This window comes from Camponotus vicinus, unplaced genomic scaffold (assembly GCF_025532165.1).
Source record: "Camponotus vicinus isolate PSW18456_S1 unplaced genomic scaffold, iyCamVici1.0 SCAF_1, whole genome shotgun sequence".
Lineage (NCBI taxonomy): Eukaryota > Metazoa > Arthropoda > Insecta > Hymenoptera > Formicidae > Camponotus > Camponotus vicinus.
Window position 1 is genome coordinate 806,225 of NW_028141945.1, and position 18,763 is coordinate 824,987.

General features: G+C 35.1%; 2 protein-coding genes and 2 long non-coding RNA genes across 6 annotated transcripts in view; 2 read left to right on the forward strand and 2 right to left on the reverse strand.

The window, feature by feature from the left end:
* The window catches only part of Sol1 (CUB domain-containing protein Sol1), a 290,756-nt gene that overhangs the window by 229,962 nt on the left and 42,031 nt on the right, over window positions 1–18,763 (reverse strand). Inside the window, exon 3 of the mRNA XM_083109748.1 lies at window positions 918–1,098. Coding sequence (XP_082965874.1) covers window positions 918–1,098 — 181 coding nt within the window. The remainder of the gene's footprint in view (window positions 1–917; window positions 1,099–18,763) is intronic.
* The window catches only part of M (zona pellucida domain-containing protein miniature), a 271,056-nt gene that overhangs the window by 161,677 nt on the left and 90,616 nt on the right, over window positions 1–18,763 (forward strand). The gene's annotated exons all lie outside the window — the stretch shown is intronic.
* Window positions 7,397–7,935, reverse strand: LOC145977663 (uncharacterized). Its single transcript, XR_014440602.1, has 3 exons — window positions 7,800–7,935; window positions 7,577–7,705; window positions 7,397–7,513 (listed from the first exon to the last, which is right to left on the reverse strand). It is a non-coding gene; the product is annotated as an uncharacterized LOC145977663 (long non-coding RNA).
* LOC145977664 (uncharacterized) lies at window positions 9,491–17,003 on the forward strand. Its single transcript, XR_014440603.1, has 3 exons — window positions 9,491–9,864; window positions 9,940–10,225; window positions 16,737–17,003. It is a non-coding gene; the product is annotated as an uncharacterized LOC145977664 (long non-coding RNA).

The following is an 18,763-nucleotide window of genomic DNA, read 5'->3' on the forward strand; positions in this document are numbered from 1 at the left end:
AAAATATTCATTTTTCGATTATCTTACCTTAATACTTTTACGTACAAAATAATGAGAGGAATCAATTGGTGTAAAGAAAACACATAGTTGTTTTTAAGAAAAAATATGGAATTGTTAATTGCAAATTACATATTTTTTCTTCAAAACAACTATGTGTTTTCTTTAGACCAATTGATTCCTCTCATTATTTTGTACGTAAAAGTATTAAGGTAAGATAATCGAAAAATGAATATTTTACAAGATATTTTACGGTTTATGTAAAATTAAGAAATTATTTCAAGCCTCATAACTCAAAAAGTACTTAACGAAAAGGTACTTAATTATAGTGTTTTGGAAAGCTCTCGAGATAAGCTACAAGAGTGTGCAAAAATATATAGGATGTTCCATTTAAAAAAATTGAAATGACCTTCACGTGACCTTCAAATGACTCTTCAGTGTCAAACCAATGATACCATCTTATGGCCCCCTCGAAACCATAACACTTTTGTCTGAAACATTTTTCTCTAAAATGCTTTGTTTCCGAAATAATTGCGTGCGTTAATTAAAATGGCTCACCCTGTATGTTTTTATACATATATGTGTGTATCATTTTCATATCTCTAATTTTTATTAAATATATCGTGATTTTTGAAATTAATTCCTCGAATTCTCGTTTGCTTTATAGAAAGATTATTTGATTTTTCACTATATTATTAAAATATTATATAATATAATAATAGAGATAGCCATCTCTAGATAAATGTCTATTAAATATAAATTTTCATCTTGAATTTTCAGTTAAAGATTAAAATCTGGAAACAATATATGCTGGTTTCTGTTGATATAACATAATGTAATTGACTTTCTTTTAATCAAAGATAAGATGTAAATAGAGTAGAAGATTTTAAATGTTTGCTCTTCAAATTTGCATTACTTACTCAGGCCAAATACGACGAATATTAAACTGATGAAATGTTAAAGCGATGATCTCATCCGGGTGACCGATGAATGTGTAAAGAAGGCAATCAATGTTTGGCGGATATCGTTTGGGGAAATTGGGGGATGTAAAAATGCCACCTTGAGGCCTGTCCGAGCTGCTATATACAACGCAGGAACAACCTGAAAAAGAAAAGTAATATCATGTAGACATCTAGCAAAATCTGAAAGTTAGAAGAAATAATGTAATGCCTGCGCACACATATACACAGACGGACCAAGTAAAGCAAAGTTTTAGTGATATTTGACAGTGTGTCCGACAAGTCGTATCTAATCGATGCTGCGAGCCTTTCCCGGATGTCGATGTGTCCCGCGCTGAAACGATTTTAATGTAGAGATATCGGGTCTTGTCGATAATGAAATTCACCATCTGACACTAGTTCCGGGGTGAGAGTGTGCGCGCGCGAGAGAAAAGTTTTCTTATTTCCAAAATGAAGCCGTCGGTTTGCTTATCGATTTAGTTTTCGCACTATCGGAGTGCCAAACTCGAGGAATTAAATTAAACTTTGACGTTTTCGCAAAAAAATTCCGCGCGGAGGGATACATAATAACTCAACCGGATGACCAAAAATGTGTGGTTAATAATCGTTAGCGGGGATGGAATTTCGTTGCGAGATCCCTTTTATTTGCACCCACGCGATACAAAAATGATGCAACATAAATTTGCATCCTCCTCCTCCTCCTCCCTGAATTCGGTGGAATCAGACGAATGATTAAGCAATGCGATAATTTATAGAGGAGTCATCGGCCAAAAGACCAGCGTACGTGGCTTCTATTATCCGAGAAGCTTCCGACCGGCTCGTACGACTGGGAATAGCGAAAATTTAATTTCCTGTTTTTCAATTAACTTTTACGTTAGTCGGGGCAGCGGGATTTCTCCTCTCGGACGGGCGGACACACGAGGGAGAATGCAAAGACCTGTCGTATCTATGGTTAAATAACGGCATGACACTTGAGTTATATCGCCGGTACAAAAGAGCGCCCGAACATTCTCGACCAGTTTTATGCTTTGGGGACCCCATTGTATCCCGTAACTCGATGTAATGCGGGAGAGAGGGAGTACCTCTCCCTCTCTCTTTCTCTGTTTTTTTTCATTTTTCTTTATCCACAGAGGTACATGTACCAGGGTGTGTAATATATACCGGTTTATTGTGCGGCCATTGTTGTAGAAAATAAAGCGATTCGTGTGTAAAGCAACCGACTGCACGGGCAAGAAGTTGAAATTCGACCACGAAATGCTACGAGACTCTCGTGATGCTCGTAAAACGTGACATTCTGTCTCTCTCCGAAGAGAAAACAACACAAAAATCTTTCGAAAATTACGTACTCTTCGATATTATAAATTTCAAAGTACGTAGGAGAGACGGAGTTGTGTTAAAACAAGAAAACTAGGTACTTTCGCGTGATAGCGTCGTATTTGAGCAAGATTTTTCGATCGACATCTTTTTATATCTTTTATACGAACGCATTATCTTAACGCCACAAGGTCGTCCTTACGGAAGGAAAAATGTGAATCATTTCGGTGCACGTTAATGCGAATACAATCATTTATCCAAGATGATATCACCAACCCCGCGATCCGTCTCTGTCGGCGCGTGAGTGCTTTGCAATGATTATTCCGGCTGAAGCGATCCATTAGCGCGGGGCATTCGTTCGGCACGGCAGTACTAATGCAAACAAAGCAATTTATAAGGATAGTGACGCAATTAATCAGCCTTTCGAAAAAGCGAGACACGAGAAGGAGGAGAAAGTCGCGCACTAACGGAAAGGACATATCGCGTTTCCCGCGCAGCGAATTAATAGCCTCGCGAGCCACAAGTCGGAAGGATCTTTACTAAATTAGCAAAAACGGAGCATGTTCTTTTTGTTCCTGCCTCTTCATCCTCGTTCTTTGCCCGCTCTTTCTCTATTTAACCGTGGTTAAAGCGTTTTCTTTCGTTTTTACTTTTTTTCTTTGACCACCCGATTTTTCTCTCCTCGTCCTCTTGTTCTCCTGCCGCACATTTCTCGTCCAACCGTTTTCAACTTTCTGCGTATCGTCGTATAAAGATTTCTACAATCGCAAAGACACCCAAGTGACCTATCGAGTAAGACACGCTGTGACATTTGCAATTTTCTAACAGCTACCAATGTTTTTCATTTCATTCTCTTGTGTCCGATCGTCCACTTCTTTTAATCTATGAATTAATCTATGAACAAGGTCGATTATCTTTGTTTCTAGTTGTTGGCACATGTTGTTTGAAATAATTATAATTTCATCAGAAAGAAAAAACTACACTGAAACTGTAAATTATTAATTCCATCGTAATAATGTAGCGATTAATTATATGATACAGAAGAAAAGTGGAGCGGAGGTCGTCAGAGAAGCCTAAGTCATCGAAATGATCAATGACAATGTTCTCCATAAAAATGCTGACACGACGAATTCGTCAGAGACGGAACTCTCTAAGTTCGAAATATCTGGCAAACATTTTAAGTGTCGGACAGAATTAATTCTCCTCTCGCACGGGGTCACATATGTACGTACGTTTGTACATGTATGTACAAAACGACCACGGCTCCTTGGTTGTTAAAGTGGGGCGCCAGGCCGCTTTAAAACACTCGGAGACATCATTGTTCAGTCACGTTCACCGGCTCTGACTCGAGCGTTCTCAAACTGTACTCTATTTATAACTAAAGCTAGCGAATTCCGCGATAGTTCTCGGGAGAAGAGATGATAGGTTCTTTTCCGTGAACGTGGAAAAACGCGCATACGATTAACGATGCGAGTGGCACCTGAAGTATTCCACGTCGGCGAATAATCAGCACATGGATTGTTCGAGCATGGCTTACGGCAAAATCGATCGCGGTTATACCATATAAAATTTATAAAATAGATCGTCAAATATTAAGAAAGCTTGGTTACACACAAGGATGAACATGGCTGCGCGAAAAGAAAAAAGTGAGGAAGATTTATTCAACCACAAAGATTTTATCGCTAAATATAATGCTGACGATTAATACATGTAATTGCAATCTTTTTTAAGCCTCGTTCTCCGCGAAATTCTTTTTTATTCTTTTTCTAAACTAAAAATAAAAATCATTTTTACAGAAATCATCTTTAAGTCAGAAAATTGTATTTATAAGCCAGATGCATTAAGCCGTTTTTAGATTGCCGTTATTTATACATAATGCGATCTTTTTCTCGCGAGACGAAACCATTGCACATTCCCCCAAGCATTATGGCTATATCTGTGAGAATTCTGACAGGTGATCCATATGACACGGAGAAGCGCGAAGAGATGTTTCTTCCCACGACTCTTCAACCGTCTGTACTATTACGAGAGACAGTATGACGCACAGACAAAAATATAAGATCAGAAGAGCACACTAAGAAATGGCGATGATATTATTGCCACCCTGAAAACAGCAGAAATCACTTAGCACTCAATTCCAGCCGCAAGTTGACTTTTCTGAATTCGGGCCGATATGCCACAAGCTGCTGGCAGGATCGGAACTTGGAAGTTTCCGCAAAAGCGATGGAAACTCCAGTCTCTTCCGTTGTCTGTTGTTACACATATATACATATCCTATGATGTACAAAGAGTGTCCCATAAGCATCGCGTATGCAATCCTTGCGCTATCAATTGTGAATACTATAATAGGTATAAACCAAACTTGTGAGAAGAGATAATTGTTTTTGTTCAATATTGAAAAATCGATGTTTATAGATAATTAAAAATTAATCGATATATTGAAGTAAACTTGACTTTAACAGAATTTTAATTTAAAGTTTAGCTGCTAAAATATATATCGTAAAAGTTGAGCCAGTTGTGAGAAAATATGGCAGCGGATCAAATTTTCTTTACAGAAAGAAACACTCGACTCTTAAATAATCAAAGAATTTATACTTCACATATAACTGCGGCGAATATGAGATATTGTGTACATGCAATTTTCAAAATTATTGCACATACATATATATTACATATACTATGTATACTATTATTATTATTATAATTACTATATTACTCCAGACTGTACCAGTTAGAGGAAAATTTAATTAACGAAAACCACACATTTTTTGTACAAAATGATATTACGAGATTACGACAAAGAGATATTATAATGATAATAAGATTTTTGAAACTGTTTAAGAGTTATAAAGATTATCTTTATTATTTTAAAAATCTAAACTTTGTGCATTATTAAAGTAACATTATAATAATTAAATAATTTACGCAAAATAATTTAATTTGACATGTTGCAATATAAAATCTGAAATATCTTATAAAGTACTAATCTTTTCATTTCCATTAAAATATTCAATAAATGTTGCACGGGATAATGAATAGAATCGATTGATTTCCTCCCCAGCATTATACACTTGCAGCAGTTTTATATATTTTTTTAAATGCAATTAAATTCTTCAATTTACCTCATTGTTTTGCGTATAAAAATATAAAGTCATTGAAAAGCAAATACATTTCGTGAGATACCATATCATATGACAAAACAAATTATGAAATATTTCTTAAAATATTAATTGTTTAATGCGCTTTAATATACATGCTTTTACATGCAAAGACAGAATAACTAGGATAACATAGCACATGTATGAAAAAGCTTTATTCAAAAAAATTAAAATGACTTTTATAATTCTCAAGCAATTTCATTAAAAACTTTCAATATTACACAATAGTTCTCTTTATACCTCCACAATGTAACTTTTGTTTGATAAATTTCCCGCTGTTATAATTTCGGAAATAATAGAAATAATAATAGTTACTTAACTACCTTCTGTGTATTTACATCACTGTAACATACATACATGCATAATCTAGATAGAACTATCTGTATACAGATGAAATATATATGTATATATATGGAATGCTTTATCTATTTCAAACGATTCGAGATCCTTCGCGATGCAGTAAACTGCACGATGTAGCAAGATATCTGTTGAAAGCACGGCTACCACCACACTTAGATCACGCGATTACTTGGTGGACACAGAAAGGCTTCTGCTAAAAGCAGCCGGATAAAGAGGCAAGTGAAAAAAGAAAGGAAAAAAAACTGGAGAAACGAGAAGGCGGAGACGGGGAAGGAGGGAGGATAGGGAGGGAAAAAGCGCACCGCGCGTTAAGGAGCAATATTTCCCGCGGGACTTTGGTGTATCTCCTGACTATCTCCGGTTAGAAATATCGTTTCTCAAAGCACAATGGCTCCATACTCAATTACCCCAGAGATGCACTTTCGGGGAGAGCGGCAGAAATCGTTCTTTGACTCTTCTTTCGACGCATCGTTCGTTTGCGCAAATTACTGTTGCGCTAAACTTCCCGACTCTTCTTACGCCACGTACGATTCTATCTTACGCTATACGTTTCTTGAGAAGCAATCTTTATATTGGCAACCCTCCGTTTCCCACGCGGTTAGTTGTTGAAAGCATAAAATCATATTTTGTTGAGGCTTAGAAATAAAAAAGTTGGATTTTTAAAATTTATTTTTTAAATTTAAATATATCCCGAAAATCTCTCTTTAAAATTGATTGCATTGTCTTTGATATTTAGCCTCATTGCCACTTAAAGACAAAAAATTTTCAGATATAAATAAATAAACAAATAAATATACAATATCTTAATTTTATTAGACAGTGATAATTAACATAATTATATGTAGTAATAGGGGAGATGGGGCTAGTCGTTATAATTTGCAAATAATAATTTTTAAACCGAATATTTTGCACCCTTACTTTCTGAAAGTTATACCGTTGGTTTGGTACAACATTGGAGAATGTTCCAATTTTTTTTCATTCCTATCTAAATATTAACATATGGGATAAATAATTAAATATGGAAGCATGTTTTTTGTAACAACATGCCCCCTAGTGGGGATAGTTGTTACAGTGGGGGGTATAAATTGTTACATTGGTCAAAGGAGTTAAAAAGAGGAAAATTAACGTTGTATTAATGATTTTATTGTATCACTTACTGAAATGAGTTACATTTCCTTTTGTCCTTTCATACTTTGTGTTTCTGTCGTCTAAATATCACTACTGATAATGGATTAATGTCAGTAAAGAACTCATTTTTATTCAAGGTGAAAATAATTTGATAAATTGTAAGTAATTACGAAATGGTAAGCAAATTACAATACAAAAAACAAGAAATATTGCCTGGTATTTCAGTTATATAATTATTAAAGCAATAGAAAAATACCAAAAAAAAATCAAAATTTCAACATCTTTTAAAAAATAATTGCGTTTTAATCAAAATCAGAGTTGCAGTTGTCGCAAACATAAAACACTTCGTTGTTTGCCTTCAACTTAAAGAATAGGTACAAATCAAAATTTCAGAAATTTTATGTAAAAGTAAATGCAATTGATTTTATTTTTCTTAAATCAGTGAAGAATTTTAAGTTACTTATTATTTTTAATGATACAATCGGATTTGCCAGCTTTATATATTTTAAATTTATCAGCTTTTCTTATGTATATTAATCATTATTATTTTAAAATTTATTTGATATGTCCATTGTCGCAAATCACAAGCCGATAACTCTGAAATGGATATATAATTCCCAGATAATTTAGTTTTACTCTATAGTTTATTTTAAAATTTACCTAATTCTCGTTGTATTATAGCTTCGTCAGCGTTTTTCTAATGGGGTAAGTTGTTACAGTGTAACAATCTACCCCTTCAAAAATGTAACAATTAGCCCCTTCTAGACACTTCAGTATAGGTTATTGAATCTGAGAAAAACAGAAAGTTCTATTGTATCAAATATATCACCAAATTACTTCATAATAATCACAAAATGTAACCATATACATTTTAAACACTAACCTTTTATATATTTTGTTGCACAGCAATCAAATCTTCCGAGAAAATGTAGATCGCCAAGGCTGATTTTACAATAAGCTTTGTGACGCACTTGTCCGTTAAGCTAGACTAACCTAAACCCGTCAGAACTTGTATAACAACAAGCGTGTTGATCTCCAATAGTCTTCACTGCTCTGCCATCTATTACTTTTTTTTAAAAGCCACTGTATCAACCTACCCGTGTAACAACAAGCCCCACTCTCCCCTATTAATAATAATAATTTCGAATCAATATATAAAAAAGAATAAGAAAAAAACAAAGATACTTTATTCTTGATGAATATTGCTCTTTATTTATAAACTTTCTTTCTTCGAGCATAATATTACGAACCATAAATGGCAATGGGCCGGAAAGTACTCCAGATAAGATGCGTAGAGAGTATCGATTTTGAAAAAGCTGCTGCTATATTATTCTCCTTTGAGAACCGATGTCGCAGAGACAAAGTTAAGAAAGTACAAGATATAAACTGTTAATACTTTTCTCTCCGTAGTCATCAAATGTCATTTTACGAGACCATTTTATATCTAAAGTCATTTGTGACAATAGAATGTTCCTGTAAAGATTATCCTTGGATATTTCGCATTGTCAGACAGAAGAGAATATGAATATTCAGAACTACATCGCATGCGCTTCTTAATTCGACATTTTCTGTCTTATGACTCCCAGCGACTTTTGATAAAATCGCAAACGTGTCGTTCGCCAAGCTATATTATTTCTTATAATTTTGATTTTTAAAAAATCGAGAAAATTAATATTACTGATAGAATAAAATAAAGTGAAAGTACACTTTGTACACATCGAAATAAATCAGATCTCTCGGCTCTGATCGAGATATCGCGTTAGATATTGAAGAGTTTATCAATAAAATGAGTTCTATTTGTCCGTGCTATTTTTACTCTCTTCATGGATGTATTATAAAATTGCTACTGCTTATTCTTTCACGTACGAGCATACACATATCTATGTCTACATCGAACGGATAATTCACGTTGAACCAGAGATCCGGTCAGAAACTGCATGAATCCCTTTTTTACCTCGGTTCTGTACACGCACTTCTCGTAAATGTTTCGCTAAACGACTTTTGGCGTGTATGCGTGTCATAACAGCAGCTACGTAACGTCAACAACAATCGTGCATCACATGCTCGGATGTGTCCGCAATCCTCCCAATCGCGTCGGAATAAATTTTAAAAGCCGCTTTTATATATTTCAATTATTCTTCACACTCAATGTACAATTTATTGGAAAAAGCCTTCCGCATACATATTTCTATTTTATACACGTGGGAGAGAGAAATGTAAAAATGAACGGATTTTCGCGCAAATTAAACTTCATTGTGTCCATTTTCTACTAACATTGAGATAAATTTGGAGATAAATACTGATAGTGCACATAAAATATGAATTATAATAGTTTGCTAAAAATTTTGTCCGCCTTTATACATATTTTATAGAAATTTATAAAAATATACTATATATACTATACACATATATGTATATGTTCTTGTACAATATTAATAATAAATGTGTTTTCCATCCATCAATCGATATCAATGGGAAAACAAAAGATTGAAATAATTGAGTTGATTTTGTCAATGGCAGTACCTTTAATCACAATACGTCGTAGCGCACGCGATCGATATGAGGAGAGAAAAATATCGCTCAATCTGAACTATCGGCACTTCTTTATGGATCGCTTGGCGCGCAACACCGATTTGATAGGTCCTGCGATGTGCAAGGGAGCGGATATCAATCTAGGAGCAGGTGGCCGAAATATTCGCAAACAAGCTAGCAAGAATTTATATATAGCCGTGGGTGGTGCCAGTACACACATTTTATTTCGTCGTCTACTATTGGCTCGGGGAATTTTTTCGCTATGCTCTCTCGTGAATCAGATTTTTTTTTTAGAGAGCGAGCAGGTATTTATTCATGAATCCGGAATGACAATGTAGCCGCAACGCTTTCTCGTCCCGTGCGATCGAGTTCCCCGTCACGCGAACCGAAGGTTACACATGCACACACACATATACGTACATATCTAACTATATATATTCATTAGTTTTTTTTTATTTTACTAATGCAAATGTTGCGCATTTGAATTGCAGACCGTCGCGCTATGCAAACAGGTGTTTAAACATTAATCTTAATATTTTTGATGTACTTTCGTGAGAGCAACGCCTACGGATCACCATTGCGTTTTTTACATTTGGATTCATTTGCAAATTTGCAAACTCGTATATATGAGAAAATCCTTATAAAGTCTACTTAAAAGTAATACGAGGCATAAAATGTCGAAAGGAAAATATTTCAATCTCAAGAGCGCGTATTGATCTCTTGCCGCGTCTTCGATAGACCTTAGCCAGAAGCAAGGAATAGAAGAGCTCGTCACAGGTAACTCCGAAGGCAATTATTCCCGCTCGATAATTTCCAAATGTCCAAGCGCAATTTCAATTCACAGGTGTCATACGAATTATCGAAATAGTCGCGCGGAAATTAACGAGGTTTCCATTCTCCGCGATATCGACAATAATTTATATTCAATTTTCGTACTCGCGCACGCGCCCCTCTCCCCACGTATGCCCGTCGTTGAAATTCGTACTGTCGGAATACGTATGAATCGTACTGAGGGACGGTATACACACGGCATTAGTGAAATCATAATTGAAATATTAATTTATGACGCATAACGGCCGCCTAGTAATTAACACGCTCTGTAACCCCGTGTCAACGGATGCGCAATGCATGCATTACGGCGCGACACGGCCGCATTACATAAATACCCGGCTTTAGTCTGGCCCCGGCCAGATCATAATGGGCGAAGTATACAATTCTGCCATTATATCCCCGCCGAAACAGCTTACAGTGAAAATCCCTGAATGTGTGTGTGTGTGTGCATGTGTGTATGTCACGACGGAGGAGAGGGTTACATGGTTAAAGAGTCGTTGCACACATCCGCATCCCGTTACTCGATGATATAAACAAAAATATGTTTGTTTATTATCAAATTTCTATAATTCGATTATTCAAACCGATCTATTGACGATTGCGTATATCGACATTTCGAATTAAATTTCGCGAAAACAATTCCATTGTAATGATTTCGGTCGAATTTCTCGCGAAATTAATTATAGAAAGAGTTAACTAACCGCGCGCGCAATGAAGTTTCGTCGTGCGCAAGCTGTGATTTATGTTTTAAACTGTTTTAAACGTAACGTAAACAAATAGAATGCGATTATATATACCTGATATGTACTTACTCCCTCGCAAGTCTGAAAAATGTGAAAAATTCTGGACACGCTCGCCGAAGATATTGAGAAAAATGCCGTAGACGTAGCCGTCGTTATAAATCGCGCATTACGTCATGAACATGATACACCGCCGTATTATCGACCGTTTACAACAATGTTTTTTTTTTCTCTTTTTCTCTTGCGCATCAAATCGAAACACGCAGCAACACGGTCGGCTCGTGAGCCATGTATCAATTATGTAGGGAGCCACATCGTACGAATAAATAGACTGTTAGCGGTTATACATTCGGAGAGAACAAACGTGACTTCCGTTGCCCCGCGTGTTGGATATCAGCTGGAATCGATGCTCCCTTTTAATGGAGATATTCGCTGCATTGGATATAGGATAAGCGCGCACGCTGAAATTATTCCGGGATCGAGCATTATGATGGATCGGCTTTCGTTTTGCCGTTTTGGTAACCATTACATTGAGAGAATATACGCAATGTTGACGCTGTGGTTGAAAGTTGCGAATTAAATCATACGCATTAATAAGCGTTTCGGCAAACGGGATAATATTAACTATTAATGGGAAAATATACATGAAGAGGGAAGGGGAGCGAATACAATTATATTGCCTAAATATAATTTCGCCCCGAAAAACATCATAAATTTATTAACTCGTGAAAAGATAATATTATTTGACATTTTCCTAGTTATTATCAAATATTCCTTCTTCTCTTATCTTCTAATAGGATAAAGAAATATTAGAGCTTAAAAAAAATTAATAATGCCAGAATTATATCACGATTGATTTCCATAATTCGATAAATTAATGTGAAAGTGAAATATATAAAATAAACGATTCATTTTGTCGATATATAAATACAGCTAATTAGTACTATTAAAGTTAACGCGCGAGCGTCGTCCCTTCACAGTTGGATACAATTCCTGCTGCTAGCACAGAGTATATTAGCAATTATCCCGGAGTAAGACAAAACTTTAGCGGAGCTTACACTACAAACTGCGAACGACAGACTACGCGAACACTTGTGGAACTTTCATTTGCAGTTCTTCTGATGTAAAGGGCAGATTATAGACGTACATATAATAATCGAGAGACCACCTACGCTTCCGCATAATGAAACAAATGTTTTCAATGCGACCGCATCCTCTTTGTTTAAAAATAAAGGAGGTAATTTGTATGCCGCACATGCCGCCAGGCATTCCACATGCGAAATTCTAGTCTTAGTAATCTTAGTGTACGTAGGGCGACGTGACTGTAACGCAATCGCCTAAAATGAATCGCGCCGATATCAGCTGGGCGGACTTTGCAGTATCCACAGAATACACCCGGTTCGGTCTGTATATAAACCCGATATTTGGACGTGAACCACATGCATCCAGAGCATTCGTATTTCCACCTTTTGTGTCCGTATCAATGGTCCAATTTTTGGATACAAGAAATGAAAAAAATGGACATCTACTTGTGAAATAAAAAAAATAATTAAAAAAAAAATTGGAAGAAATTGAAAAGCAAGACATTTTCGCTCGAAATTTTAGAGCGAAGATTCCTGACTAACTCCTTGTTGCTCCGAATTGCAGTGAACGAGCTGGTTGTATAACTAGATTCAACTGCATAATGCAGGGAAAGACTATACAACTTTCATATTACAGCATACGAAGCTTATGCTGACGTTACGCTAAACGCACTTTTAGATATCTTGCAGCATTTGCATTAAATAATAATTTAATCTGTATGGAAGAAAAGGATATTTTATTTATTCACGTGTAAACTTGAGAAAGTTTCTTGTATCGGGTCCAATATTGAAAACTAATATTTTCGATATTCTTTGAATATTATTTGTATGTGAACTTTCTATACATATTTCAATGAGATGCTGTGTGTTCTATTGTATCTTTCATTGTATCTTTTGCTCTCGGAAGACCAGTTACGACCCGGCAAAAGACTTTAACCTAAGAAAGCAATTTCAAATATCTACGTATATGCTTTGTAGACACACACACACGCACACACACACACACACACACACACACACACACACACACACACACACACACACACACACACACACACACACACACACACACACACACATATATATATATATGTCGGTATACACATTTTGATACACATTTAATGCTTATAACAGGAAATTTAATTATATCGCATTATTTAATCCCTTTGTAAGAGAGTTATCTCAATTTCACATTTCTGAATGAAAGATACAATTATTTCGCTTAACTGCATTTTTTATCGCACAACGCGAGAAATCTGTCAGAAGATTGTATGCGAAAACGCCATTTCCTCTAACGAGAAAATTATATCTTACAGTCGTGCACAAACCGCGCAAAAGAGCAGAACGCTCATAAGAGGACACGATGTTCGCTAGAAGCTTTCTCACTGATAACAGACGGAGATAACACCCATTGCGAAAAGAAAAAAGGAGAAAGCACACTACACGAGAATATGTTTTTCTTTTTTTTTCGTGTTACCGCGAAATGTGAAGACATTTGGGAAGAAATTACAGATATGCATGTAACGAACGTGACGCGTTTCGCGATGTCTATCTCTCCAAGCTTCTCTCATCTCGAAACGAGATATCACGATGTTGCTTTCGCCTGACATTCTCAGTAAGCAAAACGGTCACGGTTAATGGTTCGTACATTATCACGTCAGCTACATTTCTCTGTCATTGTTTTACAAATTTATAACGTATGCTTTGTATTTACGATGACATAATGATTGTTCACGACGTTATTAACGATAATAATAATGACATTTATAGCACTGATATATATGTGAAAATACAAAATGAAAATGTATTTATAAAATACTGCGGAGAGGAGCGGAAAAGAGAGGCGAGCGAAAAACATAATAATTCCGCCTCGCATTTGCTATCTCGTTATCGTTTATTTTTGAGGAATTAAAGGGGAGAGATAGCGAGGTTGTACAACTAAAACTCAATTAATTTCGGTCAGCATCAAATTCAATATCCATATATATGTATATATTTATATATATAATCTATTTGTATATCTATTTGTATACAGGGTGACCCATTTTAACTTAGGCAGCCAAATAACTCGAAAAATAAGCAAGATAGAGAAAAATGTTTTAGACAAAAGTTGTATGGTTTCGAGGGGGCCATAAGATGGTATCATTGGTTTGACCTTGAAGAGTCATTTGAAGGTCACGTGAAGGTCACTTCAATTTTTTTAAATGGAATACCCTATATATTTTTGTACATTCTTGTAGCTTATTTCGAGAGCTTTCCAAAACACTATAATTAAGTACCTTTCCGTTAAGTACTTTTTGAGTTATGATGCTTGAAATAATTTCTTAATTTTACATAAACCGTAAAATATCTTGTAAAATATTCATTTTTCGATTATCTTACCTTAATACTTTTATGTACAAAATAATGAGAGGAATCAATTGGTGTAAAGAAAACACATAGTTGTTTTTAAGAAAAAATATGGAATTGTTAATTGCAAATTACATATTTTTTCTTCGAAACAACTATGTGTTTTCTTTACACCAATTGATTCCTCTCATTATTTTGTACATAAAACTATTAAGGTAAGGTAATCGAAAAATGAATATTTTACAAGATATTTTACGGTTTATGTAAAATTAAGAAATTATTTCAAGCCTCATAACTCAAAAAGTACTTAACGAAAATGTACTTAATTATAGTGTTTTGGAAAGCTCTCGAGATGAGCTACAAGAATGTACAAAAATATATAGGATGTTCCATTTAAAAAAATTGAAGTGACCTTCACGTGACCTTCAAATGACTCTTCAAGGTCAAACCAATGATACCATCTTATGGCCCCCTCGAAACCATACAACTTTTGTCTAAAACATTTTTCTCTATCTTGCTTATTTTTCGAGTTATTTGGCTGCCTAAGTTAAAATGGGTCACCCTGTATATGTATAATATCTATATGTATATATTTGCAGACTGAAAAATCTTATATAGTTGCACATTGATGCAATTTTTTAAATATCCAATATGGAGGAATGTCAGCGGCGATACACCTTGTTCTTTCAATTAGAATTCAAATACTCCGTTGACAATGAGAGCCACACGTGTGTATTTCGTGATTGATAAATATCAGATAGCAAAGAAAGGAGCGGTTTGACCGGAGGGGAATTTGAGTGATACACATGGATTGCGTGCGCGTTGCCAGGAGCAAAAGACTTTAACCGATTAACTACCGAGTTTCCGATCGACGCACAAAGGGTTGAATATTGATTGATTTCGCGCATCGACATATGCATATAAGAGCCATCCATTAAAAGCAATTGAGGAGATAGCATCAGTTGGATGATTATCGAGAGCGCGGAAATGCTTTCGTATAAACTGGTTACAATGTCATATCCATGATCTACCCCCAATCTCTTCCGCTAATGACAGCTTGCGTTAGTGACAGGCTTCTCCATATATGGATAATTTTCAAAAGCTACAATATGATCTGCCCGGAACAAGACTAAAAGTGTTACTTTGTTCATTAATACTATTAATGCAGCGGCTATTTTTTTAATCACGATATTTGAAACCGAATACCTTTAACGGATACCTTTTACGGATTTTATTGAATCACGATAAATAAAAAATCTTTTTTCTAGATATTCTTTATCAAGTATAACTACCACCGGAGAACGCGTTTTTTTCATTGCAATGATTTTCAAAGCAACGAATTGCGAATCAATCATATTTTTATCCAAGCTCAGCTAAGTGGAATATCGTGCGCGTCTCTCTTTTGCATGAATCGGATATTTTATAAACTACATGCTGAAAATTCCCGTTCCTCTGATCTAAAAAAGAAATACGTTTAATTCTGCGCATGGAAATCTCGAAAACGCGGCAAAGATATGTACGTTCGTTTTCTTGTTAAAATACGCGCCATGGAATGTGAGATAGAGAAACCGCTGTATTTATTTCCCGGCTTACCGTAAGTTCTTTCCAATCTCTCTCCGGTATTATGCGTCATACCGGGGACCTCAGCAGCGTAATCCCGAGTACTGGAGAGAGACTTAAGAACTATGATGCCGACCGAGTGAGACCTCTTTGCTTGCTCGGGTGAATGGAATCTCGAACGATATTTCGTTTCGGAATGTACACCTACACACCTAAACCAAAAAGTGTTGCTCAAAGAAACGTAACGACAAAACTTGTGAGCTTGTAAAAATGTCATGTTTGATGATATAAGCGAAGTTCCTCGTTTTAGAGTAAGAGATGGAGCAAGCAGACACTTGAGAAAGTTTATCGTCCGCTCGACTTTTCCCTTAGACTTTATACCGCATTACATCTTACTTCCTGTGCCGTCCCTTCTGATTTGCCACACGAAGCCTCGATTTTGACCGCGAAGATTATCGCATGATTTCAAAAAAGCGAAGGAACCTTCTTTTACCTTGTCCAATTGAGCGAAATGTCGCCAATACTGTCCGTACCGCCTTTATTTGTCGTGGCGTCAATGCTGTATTCGACAAGCTCACGTGAAAAAAATTAAAATGGAATACGTCGAATATATTCATAAAATATCAGCCATCAGAAATCGTTTCATGTCACATATTTCACGTCGCTAATTTTTTAAAAATGTGTCGACTGCGAGAAAGTTTGAAGGGAGCTTTGTAATTTTCACAGGGAGAATTTCACTGCCGCGTGCCAACACCTCGTTCATCTTTTTCAGTCATACGGAAGATTGCACGGGTTCTTGAAGAATGAAACTGTCCTTGTGAAAGAGCACGAAAACTAATTCCCGGTACTCTCGTTTAGCGAGAGATGGGACACCCACGTTATTCTTTGCCATTGTAATGTTTTATGTCATCTAGATATTGTAACTTATGTGCTAAACACACAAGGTTTTCTGATTTCGCGAAAAAAATTTATTTGTGACCAACAGCACATATCAAACCGATATATATGTCCAACATTTTGTTTGTGTACTCCCCAGCATTTAGTGGAAAACTTAAAATAAATATCTAAATGCAAATATGTAAAAAAATATACAAAAAATAGAAGCTGTTCTTTTCATCAGATTGCATCTCTAGTTTTGGTAGTATTTTTTTGAACTTTCAATAAAAAATGAACTTTTGTAAACTGAAGTCCGAGAAATCGTTATTCCAAACTGATTGTGAAATATACTCGCTGAAAAGTTACAATAATATGGCACAAAACTGAAAGGTAAAAAAGTACCTCAATAAATTATTAAATTCTAAAATTATCAAATGTAAAATGAAAAATTATATATTTTGTCTTTTATTTGTTTCTAAAAATAAACATTTTTAAAATATTTTTATTAAATTTTTTTAATCTTCAAATTTTTAATGTGAAAAACTTTTATGTTAGATATCTATGAAAAATAAATATAGATCAAATTAACCACAATTTATTCACATATCTTTAAATTAAAACTTTAAAACGAAATATTAGCTTATGACGATGCAAACCACAATTATGAATATGTCGATTTGCGCGAAACATTTTAATTTAATTTTCTTAATCATACACCGCGGAAAAAACAATAAAGATGAAAGCAAGATTAAAACAGATTTAAAAATCTATATAAATATATAGACTAATTAATCTTAAAAAATAATATTATCATTAATTAAATTATATATTATTTGTAGAAAGTCACAGAAAAAAACCATTTTCACATTTCAACAGAAGAAGAAATCAATACAAGCTAATTTAACATAAATAAACGGTTGCACGAACTAGGATTATTTGATATGTAAATGAACTAAATTCATTATAATTCGGATATTTAATTGCTACGAAATAGAGATGTATTGGGTTGGAAGATCTATGTATTAATTTCGATATCTTTTCCCTGAAACTGTTAAAAGCATTGGTTTGAATGATTCGAGTCAATCTGTTTCTTATACAAAAATATAAATTGTAGCTATTGCACAATGCAATTATATCTTTCCGTACATATTAACGATAAAAACAATTATGACACTACACTCGTGTAGCGATGAAAGAATTATATAGAGAAGAGAGTGAGATATAGAAGGAAAGCAACTCATTCGAAATATCGACTTTCCATCGCCATTACGTTGCGGTATCGGCGGTTCCGTTTTTCGTTAATAATTCATTTTTTCGCGACTTAGTTGCAAAACGGCCGACTATTAATCTTGTCGTTGCGGTGATCCCTGAAATTGAATTTCCGCAGTGACAGATATTCACTGAGGACTGCGAGATGGTTATATAGAACAGTCCATAGAATCCGTGACGTCCTCAAAACATTCATATTCTCTTTTCTTGTTTTTTTTTGCATATACAGAATTTCATGGCGATCACTCTATTTGTCGCACGGATCGATTGTTTCATCGAGTATCTCTTTGACGTTTCGCTCATCGAGAGTAGTGGGTAAGCGTGCGCATGACACAAATACGCAATGTGTATGATTTTATACGCGGTCTGTCTTAAAAGTATCGAATTGTTATTCTACCGATAGCAAACTAATGCTCTGTTGAAATAATGTATAATTATTTGAAATACATTCCATTTGGAGAAATGTATTCTTTGCTGCGATAATAAGCTTCTGAAAATCCCTGATATTCTTCTTTTGTAACAGCGGAAATTGCCTCGGTCGAAGTCTTTTGAATTTCAGAAATTGTGTTAAAACATTATTCTTCTAGCTTCGGTTTCAATTTCAATTT